This window comes from Lagopus muta, chromosome 16, assembly GCF_023343835.1.
Source record: "Lagopus muta isolate bLagMut1 chromosome 16, bLagMut1 primary, whole genome shotgun sequence".
Classification (NCBI taxonomy): Eukaryota; Metazoa; Chordata; class Aves; order Galliformes; family Phasianidae; genus Lagopus; species Lagopus muta.
In genome coordinates this window covers 10,783,536-10,796,062 of record NC_064448.1, presented here as the reverse complement: position 1 = coordinate 10,796,062, position 12,527 = coordinate 10,783,536, and the positions used below count along the sequence as shown (strand labels likewise).

The 12,527-nt window shown below is 47.6% G+C and overlaps 1 protein-coding gene across 11 annotated transcripts in view; it reads right to left on the bottom strand.

Annotated features, from left to right (window-relative positions):
* PTPRT (protein tyrosine phosphatase receptor type T) overlaps positions 1-2,505 on the bottom strand; it is a 425,958-nt gene extending 423,453 nt beyond the window's left edge. For 6 of the 11 annotated variants that reach the window (XM_048963312.1, XM_048963316.1, XM_048963310.1 and 3 more), the window contains exon 1: positions 1,928-2,504. In XM_048963312.1, the coding sequence (XP_048819269.1) occupies positions 1,928-1,997 (70 nt within the window). In that variant the 5' untranslated portion in view covers positions 1,998-2,504. Of the gene's footprint in view, positions 1-1,927 lie in introns of all 11 variants that reach the window. The other 5 variants (XM_048963317.1, XM_048963319.1, XM_048963320.1 and 2 more) reach the window with 2 other exon arrangements.
* Positions 2,506-12,527: the final 10,022 nt, after the last annotated feature.

The following is a 12,527-nucleotide window of genomic DNA, read 5'->3' as shown; positions in this document are numbered from 1 at the left end:
AACTGTCATGTCGGGAAATAAACGAGAACACCACCAACTCCTCGCCCAATGGGTTCCCAACTTCTTTCCCCAAGAATTTCGGGATGTCCGAGCGGCAGCAACGCGCCGGGCTTCGGAACTCCATCACAGAGAGACGGCAGCTCCGACGGCCCATAGTTATGGGCACAGCACCACCCGATGGGCGATGCGGGAACGCGCCGTGCGGGGACCGCAAACCCCACAGAAGTGTAAGAGGCAAAGCGTGGCCGAGCAACTTTGGCCTTCTCTTCTTCTTTCTCCCCACAAAACTATCAGCAATGCGGAGCACGCGGCGCTTCACTCCACGGTGGACCTGCAGGGGAGCTCTGCTTTAAGTTCAGCACACACACAGCTCCGACAACATGAAAAGCAGCCCCTCTTGCTTTGAGCAGCAAAGAGCACACAGAGAGGAGGTGAAACGCTGTTAATGGTCAGGAAACCCCCACGGTCACTATTCCTGCAAAACCAATGCTGAAAGCCAAACATACCGTTGCCTTGTGAAAAATAAGGATTAGGCAGCTGCTCCCATTAAGTTCACACATGCTTAGTTCATATTATATTGCTATTTCCCTCAATTTCAAGTGTTTCCTGCTCCCTAAAAAGTTCACCACCTTCACTGAAAAGCCTCTTTCTAAGCACCTGGCTCAACAAATTCATCAGAAGGCACAGATCTCACCGTAAGTGATATGACGCACACTGAGAACCCAAAAACACTGCTGGAACAGAAAGGACAGAAGCAGCCCCACGTCTCACTTACTCAAGGAAGAAGCTCCCTAACTAGGTTAGACTTCTCGGCTTCCTAACAACTCTGCGGCTCTGTGCAGTTGCCTAGCAATGTCAACACGATGCCATGGTTTTGCCAAAGCACTGACGGATTACAGCATCCCCTCTGCCGAGCTGGGGGCTCAATGCCTGCCCAGCTCTCCCCATGCCAAACTTTCCCAGCCATGCCAAACAGAAGGTATTATTTAAAGGCATACATAGAGCTGGCTGCACGCTCAGCATCCGCTGCTCTGTGCGCTGGTTCTGTTCTAAAGAAGAGAGACGGAGTCGTCAGGGCTCTCAGTCTTAAGGCATGGAACCCCATCTCCAGCACTGAGATTCGTCACTATTAAGCAACAACAAGGAGAATTTTTATTTCCTATAAAATCTTCTGGTCTGTATACAATCAAAAGCAGAAAAACTAAATGCATTAAGTCAGGAAAGGGGAATGTTACAACTGTTTATTGTCCAGTGTTAAAGAGAAACTGCAGTTAGACTGTTTCATATTGAAATATCTGAGGGAAGAGCCAAAACTACGCACATCTTTCTTTCACCTACAAAATGGAACAAGAGGAGAAACCTGCACCTGTCGTCTCAAAGCCATTCGAACTATGCCTAAAGGAACTTGTAGGAGGGGGAAATAGCAGGCTGCTATTAATGTACACATGCCAGGCAGCAAAGTATTCCTTAACAGAGCCACGGCGAGAATGGCAGCTGGGAAGGAGCGGCTTCCCGGGGAAAGTTACTTGAGCAGCGAGATGAAAGGGGGGGGGGGGGGGGGGGAAATCTGTCCCCAACTCCTGGAAATAACATGAAACGCTCCTCCGAGCCGAGGAGCTTCCAGGCAGGAGCCCTCCGGGGCCGCTCCTCTTCCCGCAGCCCGGCCGGCTCGCAGCGACAGGTCGCGGTAGGGACTCCAAGTCCGGCAAGGAGGCGGCGATGCTCAGCCCTCTCCCCGCACAACTTCTCGAGCAGCCCCGGCCCGCGGACACCGCCGCGACCCTTCCCTGGCCGAGCCGAGCTCCCCCGACTCGCACCGCACCGATCTGCCGCGGGGCTCCGCCGGAGGCAGGGCTGAGGCTGGAAGAGTTGAGGCCGCCGGTGGTCGGCACGCCGCGAGAAGCGGGCATAACCTCACCGCGCTCACCTGGGAAAGCCTGTCCGTCCGCCTCGCGCAAAAGCCGCAGGAGAAAGACGATCGCGGCGAAGCCGGTCATCCTTCCTCGGACCGAGCGAGTTCACCGCCCACCTTCCCCGCCGCCGCCGTGCCGCTGCCTCCCCTCCGCTCTCCCCCGCATCGGAGCTCGGGCGGCAGCGGCGGCGGCCCCGGCAGCCGGAGCCGCGGTGCTGCTCGGCGGAGCCGCCGAGTGGCGGCGGGGAGCGGGGGGAGGCGGGCGAAGGGGACCCCCCCCAGCGGCCGCGCCCGCGCAGAGCCGCCCCGCTGCCCCGCCGAGGGGCACAGCCCGGCTCCCCCCTCCTTCGGATTAAAAGCCGTCCTCCGTCGCGCCTGGCGGTTTGTTTCTTGTTGTTTTTTTCCCCCCTCCTCTCTCTCTTCTTTAAAATCCCGTTCCAAGCCCGGCTGCGCACACCACGATCTGCTATCGGTAGCGGCTGAAGTGCAGCATCGTGCCAGCGAATCTCGGGTTCCTGCTCCTGCCCGCTCTCTTTCTAGCGGGGATGGAGCGCCAATGCAGCGATCTGCGCTCAGCGGGGACGGGGCAGAGCCGGGAGGAGGGACGGAGCGACCCTCTGATGGGGGGGAGGCGGCAGCAAGAGTTTGGGATCCTTTGTCAGCAGCTCGCTGGGCGTCTGCCGCTGAAAACAGTCATTTTCGTCATTATTCACTTTTGAGAGAGTTAACCGCTGAAGACCGGATCACAGCGTGTAGTGCTGCACACGGGCTGTGTACACAGGCACTGTCTCAAGCAAAATAATTATTAAAAAAATCGCTTTCCATAGGCAACTTTACCAAAAAAAACAAACCAAAACACACTTCATAGGCACAAAATCGGAACACATCAATATTGATCAGCCAACCTGAGCTGGGATTCACACAGGAAGGGGGAAGCTTTGACCACCTTGCCCAGGATAAAACGAGTCTTTAATCATCAGCACAACAGGAGATTATCTGTGACAGTAACTCAACTTCCCCAAGAAATTCCAGCAGTGCTACATATGCTTTTCCTCCGACTGCTTTAGGTCTAATAGAACACCGCTTCCTCATTAAATTTAATACTGCTCTCGGTGTCACTTAATCTCCCCTCTTTGTGCTCCCTCCGGCACACAGAGCCCATTTCTCCCAGATCAGGGATGGGGTGAATGGGGTCAGCCCTCCCCCAGGTACCTGCAGCCCATGTTAGGGTGGGAGACCACCCTGTGCAGGGCATGGAGCAGCACCATGGCACACTGCAGGGATGGGGCACTGATAAGCAAAGCATTCATCTGGTGGGCTCCTCCAAGCAGCTCCCCACAGCAGGTAGAGGAGACGCCTCAGGTGAGGAAGTTTCAGCACCACAGCATCGAGGTTCACATTTGGAAATCACTGTTGAAGTATTTCACATTGCATTCCTGGTTTTGTCAAGAACAGACTTTACCAGCCAAGCATCACCTAACAAAGGTAACTTCAATTTGCTGCTGGTATCCACCTGCTGCCCCCATGAGTTACGCTGCTAGAAGCAGAGACAGCAACATGGGCACCAGCACAAGTAACAATGGGCCCAGAGCAAACCAGGGCTCACAACAGTGGTCCAGATTTTCAGTTTCTTACCTAAATGCATAAGACTATTTCCAACAATACAACGTTCCTCCATAGACCCAACAGAAAGACTTGCAAAGAGATGAAATACCAAATACCTCTTTCAAAAGTGCTGCAGAATGAGTTACTCATCCTCAGTGCAGGAGGGGAGAGACAGTCCCCACCCTTTTCAGTGTCACAGCCATATGGCACTGTGACTCCATCAGCACACCTTGCTTGTGGGGCAGGATCACCACACTGCAAACTTGGTGACAGCAGAGAGCAGACAGCATCGAAGACCAGGACAGAGCACAGCACCATTAATTGAAGCTGCTCCTCTATGGCACCAAGTTCTTCCCTCCTCTGCCTGCCAGCTCATAGGAACAGCTTCTCCATGACAAGCACTCAGAAAGTGTTGAAGTAATTGCCATTATTTAAAAATAGATACAGAGCTGAGTTGCACTGGTATTGAGTATCTCCATCCAGAGAGGAGTCTGATGAAGGTCTGAGCACTGTGTTCAAAACCAAAGTTTCTGCCAGCCCAAAAAAAGCCCTCTAGCCAAGGAAATGCAGTCCTTTCTGTAGGTGTCAGCATCACTTCAAGAATTATGGCATGCCACTATCTTTTGCTGAGTAAAGGGACAATCACATAAACAAGTATATGACTAGAAGCCTAATGTGAAAGCAGAGAACACAATGGCAAGGAAACTGAAAATGTCACCATCTAAGCAGCCTAAGTCACAGAAACAACCCAGCCAGTAAAGCACGAGCAAGCAGAAACTGCAGAGAATCCTGCATCAACACAAAGTGCTTGTACAATAAGAACAGAGAGGCTTGAGCCACAGAGGTGATGCTGTGAAGTGAAGGAAGTAGGAGTGATGGGTAAACAGCAAAAACCAACCCTACATCAAGTGATCATCACTTGTCTTCATGTATATGAAATAAAAGGAACAAAAGCAAGCTTGCAAAGCGCATTCAGAGTGACAAAGTTCCAAGAACAGATTTACTGAGGTCTGAGGAGCTCAGAGAAAAGAGAGAAACTTCTTCCAAGGAGAGGTGATAACCTAAGAGAGAAGTCTGCATCATAAGCAATGTAAAGGAGAAAAGGTAGGATCCTCATCCTCACCTCTCACCGGATGGGAGAAAATGGATCATAAGAAACTGACACTGACACCAAGAGGGACAGAGCCAAACACCAGGCTGAACTGATGTCTGAAGGACTGTCATCCAGAACCACTTCATTGCAAGAAAGGAAATGAGAAGATGTGCAACGACTGCAGCAAGGACAGGAGAAACTGAAGTTACGCAGATTGGTACAACAGAGCTAAATGCTGGTGTTAGTACTTCGGTTTGACTTCTGTTCATTCAAGTTGCTGCAAATTGCAGAATTGCACACTGCATCCGTACTGAACACTGGGAAAGGGATATAACTGGTTCTGGAGCCACTCAATTTCAACAGCACAAAAGTTGGTGGGAGACACTCTGAAGGTTAAAGCTGAGCAACAGGATACACTGCAGCAAGGATGTTCTAATGGAAATGTGCAGAAATTGTCTGTTCAATTAAAGGAAGCATGATCAGGTCAACATTAAAATCACAACTTTACCAAAACATCTGATAAAATGACATACAAGATAATCCAGCATTACTACCAAGGAAATACACAGCAAGACTCTGCCCTAAAAGGAAGGTAACAGAGCAACAAGCTGCAGGCAGAGACTGCAGAGACATGGGTTAACAGCAAGGCTCTGTCAGAGTCCTGATCAAAGTTTAGTTTTTATATTAATACCCCTGGTTGTCTCCTAATGAGATACACCTGATGGCACAAAGTCAATAGGAATCACTGACAAGGATTGAGAACAGCGAGAGAGGATTGGCCGCATAGAGAAGGGATGAAATCCAGCCATAAAAGATATCAAGTCGCACTGCTGCACCCTCAGCAACGAGAAAACGTGCTGCAGACCAGGAATGGATCACTGAAACAAACACAGGGTGCAGCAGACTTTACAACCAGGGAAAGCTCTGAGCTTCAAATGGGGCCACGGAATGTGGTTGAGTGCTCCATGGCTGAGAGGAGCAGGGCATGCCATGCACCAGCACTGAGCAGCAACACACACATAAGCTGTGGCCTCTGCAGCTATTGCAAGGAATTAGAAGCCCACAAAGTGGTCTCACATTAAATCTTTCTGAGCTCACATCCTATACAACATTACCATGTCAAATTAGCAAAAGAGGAGCTGTAATGAATTCCATCCTGGCATTTATTATTACAGCTTGTCTCACTGTTGCTAATGAATCAGAGCAAGGTCCCAAGTGGCTTAAAACAAGGAAAAAAAAAGAAAGAAAAGGAGGGAAACATTGCTGTAAGTTCTAAAGTTTGCTGCAGCCTGTTGCTAAGGGCTCATTGGCTGCACAGAACAGCTCCCTTGCTGTGACAGATAAGGAAACGTAATCCTTGCTTTTACTCACCCGCAGACGGGACCGTTTGCCCCTAGAAATCAAAGTGCTGAACAACTGAAAGCGCTGTCAAAACGCGACGTTAAGTTCATTTAACCGCCGAGAAAATATCTACCCGGAAAAATCAGCTGGTGGACCCGAATGAGTACATTTGTTTTTGAAACGTTTAACCGCCCAGTTAGTCTGCAAGCACCCCAGCCTGCTGCGGGTTGGAAACAGAAGCGTGCTCCTACGGCACACAGCATCCTTACTGCAGCCGGAGTCGGCTCAGCCATGGCCAGGCTGCTGCTGCCCCCCATAGACAGCACGGCTCCTACGAGGAAAGGAGCGGCTCCACGACCACGTGCTGCTTTAGGGAGTGGAAAATCCATCTTTTTGCAGCTCCGTGTGCTCCTTCTGTAGTGCACCGGGCATGAAAACACGACTGCAGCTCCCCGAGATGCTGTAATTGAGAGAGATTGTGGAGGAGCTCTGTTCTACACCTGCAGCATCACTTCTCTGTCAGAGCAAAAATCCTCGCCTGCCTTTGCAAACTTTGGTACATATTACAATCAGCTTTGATCCAATTTGGTGAGCTTTCTCCTCCCCTGAAGCACGTATTAGATATATTTATACGCACGCCACTTTCACTTTTCATTACAGAACTACCTGTGATGCAGCACATCCCTTGCAAGTCAGCAGGATTCCCAGATGAGAGCAGCAAGTAAAGCTTCTCAAGCTGCTCCTTGAGCTCTCAGAGTCAGCACTTCCTCCTGTTCTGCACTGTACGTTTGGGTCTGAAGTGTGCTCTCTTCTGTTTTTGTTGTCACAGGTGGGTGGAGAGGTGTTAGAGGCAGCACCACACCTTGTGCTGTTCTGGCACCATGTGCACCTTCACCCATCTGCCCTCCCAACCTTAATGAGTTCTGTCTTCAACTCTAATTACACACATACTCATGCAGATCATCCACCCTGTGGAAAAAGGGATCCACACTGAGCTGCACACCCCCCTACTGCAGCTAACAGCAGGCTGAACACCTGAAATCAGGGAGGAGACATCTGCCCCACTGTCATTGCCTGTATGTGTTACCTCCTCTGTTTTCCTCCCTGCAGACAACCATGTGCACCCACAGATACCAGCTGTCTTTTTTAATCTGGTTACATGATGGAAGCATTAATTGATTTCAGCCATGCTAGCACTGATATCTCATGTCTCAGTTTCTTCCTTTCTGAACAGGAAAAGCTAACTGCCCACATTCAGTTCTCCAGAAACACAAGCTCACCTTTATGCCAACACAAAGACGCTTTCCAGGAAATGCCAGAGCAGCCTGGATGCAGCAGTTTATCTTGACAAGGCCATATTATGGGAAAGCAGTGTGTTAATAACACGGGCAGACAAGCAGCAGCACTGATCAGCCTGAAAATGCCATGCAGCCCAACAGCTCTTCCAAAGCCACCATGAATTTTCAACTTTAACACTGACCTTTATTTTATTAAACAGTGAGACCCAGAGCTTTGGTGCGTGGGTGCACTCCAATGGAAGTGCCTTCACAAATGAGACACGGTGCTTTGGGACTCCAAAACTCAGAGCTAAGTAACAACTAAGACCGCAGTAATGCACAGCATTTAGTTCCCCTGCCTGTCCTGCAGCACCTGTGCTGTACAGGCTGCTGACAGCACAGTGTGGGATCCCAGATGGGGAGAGGGGAAATTCCCTCTAGAAAACACCTGCACATGTCCAGGGGGAGGAAGCTCCTGGAACATAGGTCCAGAAAAGTCAGCCCCAGCCCAAAGGGAGCCCACATTAGCAGCACAGCAAGGGGACTGCAGAGCACAGGGAATAGAGATGCTTTCCTAAGCAGCCAGGATAGATGCTGCATGCCTGCAGGAAGCCACTGTGTTTGCTGAAAGCAAACCTGAAGGACGAGGCTGACCCTGTTGGCACACAGTCAGCAGGGAGAGGTTTCCCTTTATTTTTACCCTGTATTTTCCAGATCACCAATTTCTCACTATTTTATAAAGTTTGTTTCTCCAGCAGTACTAGCAGTGCTTGCATGGCAAAGAACAAAGAGGGATGCTGGTGTCATTACTGCCATCTTCTGACTCAGCAGTACCCTGAGCATCGTCACTTGCTTGTGCTGTGTTCCAAGCACCAGTCCTTAACATTGCTCAATTTTCTCACTGAAAAAATTCAAATTACACTTGATACCAAGTTTTATTTTACAATCATTGCAACTGGGATCCAGGTTACTTAGGGCTCACCAGCACGTGGTTACATGTATCCTGCAAAGTTTCCCTGAGGACTCTGCCATTAAATGGGGAAGCAGGAGCAGTTCCTCCAGGTAGCAGACAGATCTCTGCTGACCTTCAGAAATAGATACTGACTTCATCAGCTATAAGGAATGAAAGCCATGCAGTTGCATTCCAGTTGAAAACTACTCCTGTGGAGTTTCAGGAGCACTCACAGCATCGCTTCTCTATTAACAAGCATTTCCACAATTTGTGGTCAGGGTACTTTTAGGATCACTTAAATTCAGGAATTTGATCACACAGGACTTCAGATGCAACTTCTCCACTTTTGGGAGCTTCACATACCCCCCCCCCCCCCCCCCCCCCCCAGATACAGTGTCACAGCTCCCTTCTGCCATAACAGAAGCAAACAGCAGAGCAAGGGTAACTACATGAGCACCCCTGAACCCAACCACTCTACCCCCAGTAAAAGCTTACCCTAACCTTGTGCTTCAGCTTCTCATCTAACCACAATTAGTTCCTCCCTATTCTGCTTATAGGTGAAATTAAACCATGCTCAGAAGCCCATCTGCTGGAGACCACAAATATCCAGCTTATGGAGTAGAAGGAAAAGAAAAAGAAGCCAGTTGAGGTACTTCAGAAAACTGGAACAAAAGCCCTTCTGATATTTGGGAACCTTCTAGAATTCATTTTCTTTTCCAGTCCTAAGCTAACAAAGACAAGCTCCCACTTCTTCACTTGTTTTTTGTTTGTTTTTAATTTATTTATTATCTGAATTTCTCTCACCTTCCAATGCACTTTGTTCTGCACTTGTTTCTATTTTTACTATCCCAAACAAATACATTAAGAACAGAACTCACTCGCTGCCACCACGCAGTTAACTCTTTTTAGGGCTCATCCCAACTGAAGCAACAATCACAAGCCTTGCTCTCTCTATAGGAGAGTTGGTGAGAGCAGCTATGAACACAGAGCAAAAGGATTTGCTCCATGGGAGACTCTCTCCCTTTCTCTACCACCTGCACATCAAGCTGTGGAGTGAGAAGCTCCAGATGACTCCAGCAGGTCGTGTGCAGGGGGGCGGGCTGGACAAAGCCTCAGTGCCTGTTTTACTTCATTGCTCACCTGTCCTGAAAACAGAGACAGCCCTGGCAGAGGAATCCTCAGTGTGCAATGTTTCGCATAACGGGACGATCAGAAGCAACCACAGCAAGTCATCAATAATTAAACTGAAGACTTCAAAAGGTGACAGGGCAACATATCCAACACTCTTACATCCCCTGTTCACTAAGCATTCACGTTAACAGCTCTAAATCACACCATGCTGCACCAAGCCAAACAGCTCCTTGCCAGCCAAGTAATCGATTAGCAAGAATATTATGTGCTTTTGTGACCAAAGTGTATTAAGTACTGAGAGGCTCAAGAAGAAATATGAAGGATAAGGTTTGACTTATCACAACTCCCAGAGGCAAGTCTGTTGATAACACAGGATTACTAAACTAATATGCAGTATATATGTATTTTCCAGTTACAAGTTCTCCGTCCCTTGTTTCTTTTATCTTTATTGTCCCTTGATTTTTTAGGGCTGGAAGGAAGGAGAATCAATGGGTACAGCAGATATGAGTCCAGCTGGCATTATCTGAGCATTAATTCCCCCCCAGCAAACCAACCCAATATGAGAGGTCACTGCTGCTTCTCCACTGTGTGGCTTCCCCTCCAAGGAGCTGCAGAATCCCACCGTGGCAGCTCAGATTCCACACGTGATATCACACAAATTCCTAATTCAGCTAAAAAAATATCACTACTTAAGTTAATTGGTGAAGAATGAAGGTCAGTGACCTCCTAACAGTTTCAGCTCATCAAGTTTTTAAGAGGGAGGTTTGCCAGGATGGGACAGGGAAGCAGCAAATCCTCAGCACTTCACAAGTGAACTTTTAGCAGATGTGAAATTTGCAGATGTAAAAGCATCGTCTGTCACTACCTGGATTACATGGGTACACCACAGAGTAATCAATACAGAGTTCTCTAGGAAGAGAGGAAGGATGAGCATTGCTGAAAGGGAAAGCTTCTAAAACAAAACCAGTTGTGTTCTAACTTATGATGGAGTGTCAACCCACAGCTCATCACAGATTGCTCACTTGTGAGCTGCACCTGAGTGCTCTGAACCCACGATGAAGAAAGATACAGGCGGCAAAGCCTCTCCTTCTGCACAACGTGCTCAGTGCTAATCCCAGAAACACTCTGATGAATCATGACTAAAGGATCACATCCATTGTGTGCTTATTGAGGAAAGCATAGGAGTGCGTAGAAAGCAGTGTCAAAAACTTAAAAATAGGTGCTTTAGGATTTCTCAATGCATTACTCATGACATGCATCTAATACAAGCTGAAGACAAATTGATAAGCAAACCAGTAAAATACTTCTGTTCAGAATTCACTGCATCACTGCAGCTTGGCATGAACTTTGCCAAGTAGTTAGAAGACAGAGCATCATTAAGATCATAATTACTGTATCTTCACCTCCTCTCCTTCAAAAACTACCCAGCACAGAATAAGTCAAACCAAGTAATCAGAAGGTTTCACTAAGGCCATATTTTACAGCACTGTGTCACTCAAAGTCACTGGAAGAGGCAGAAACAAAACTACACAGCAGAGGGTTATTAGTTTGGAAATCAAAGGAACAACTTCATGCCAACAAGATGCCAGTGAGGGGAACTGAAACCGCAGGAAACTTGAAACCCCACTTGTCCTCTTCAAGGCTCATCTAGCTTCACTCACTACAGCCATCACACCCCTTGGCACAGTACACCTTAAAAAGCATTCTATGCCACAGAAAGCCATAGATCACCACAAGGCACAATCCCCAGATCCTCATGTCACACACTGATCTCCCCATCTGAGGGTTGAAACCTTCCATAATAACCAGACCACTGAGTATGTCTGATGTCAGTCCATTGTATCCGGTCCAGTAAAAAGATCCCTATATTTTGAGGCTGCACTTTATAAAACTGTTAGAAGAGCTTTGTATTTGAACAAATTTGGCTTTGCAGCTTCCTAAATAAAGTGCTGTTGCCTTAGTAAGTGCTTGTAAAGCAATCAAGAACTGACACAATAACCAAATGTTTCTCTAATAGTAATTATGACTCTTTGAAAAGGACATCTTATAATGGTAATTTATTTCCTACTTGAAAGCTAATCTCGCTAGTTATTAGACATTCCCCATGCTATCACTATCAGTAAATTATTAAACAGCTGACCAGGCTTTGTTTTTTAAATAATTCTCTTATGAAGCTCCCTGATATATTTACCATGAATACTGAATGATTCTGAGGCCTCTAAGGACACATGAATGATTTCTATTTACTACCTTTAGCAAAAAGCCTGTGTAATTAGCAGCAGGAATTTTACTTGAATCACAGCTACTGGTGATATTTCCAGTTCACTTACTTACAGTCTCAAAAAGAAAAAAAGAAAAAAAGAACAAAAGCTTTAAGCTTTTGATGGAGAAAACATTTCAGCCTGGGAAGTCACTAAGTGGCTGTGCACTCAGAGAAGTGTGAAGAATCAGTCCCCTACTGGGAACATGGCAAGGATCTCTGTACTAGAAAGCATCAGCCCTACCCCCTAACAGAGGGGAGAATTTTATTGAGTTCCCTATAAAAGCATCTAACCTCATTTTCAGCCCTCCTGCTATTAGGCTGTACAGCTATCACACTCCCACTCAAATTAAGAACACAAATTCCTCTGTTACGTGCATGACCTATGGGCATACCTATAGGCTTTTTCCTTCAAGCCTCTTTCAGCCAGCATCCTTTCAATACACACTCAAGCACCTACTCTCCTAATGACTCTGCTGAACAGAGCAGCATTGTTATCTCCATTGCCCAGATGTCACATGGACAGAGGGGTCAAGCTCTCCCTGCACAATGAAGAGGTACACAGCAGAACTGGGATTAAAAACTCTAATTATTGGTGTTATTACAATGCTATCAGCATCCTTATGGCCCATAGTAGTCAAACAAAGAACAACATCAGAAAAACACAGCAAACACTCCTAGCTCCTTCTCCAGAAGCACAGCTTCCAGTAAGCACAAGATACATAGAAATGGTTCAATTATTTGTTTAAAGCAGCCACAAGCAGATGGGCTTGCCGAGTGCCTGAGTCATTTCACAGGACAGATGCACGTAGCAATCCCACCACTCTCTGAAAGCAGCTCGCTGCAGTGATTTGATGTTTAGAGTTCCTTCACGTGCTCTTGATTGGGTTTCAATCCATGCAGATCATCCACATCCAGCACATCCCTGCCTGCAGTTGACAGCCTCAATGCACGGC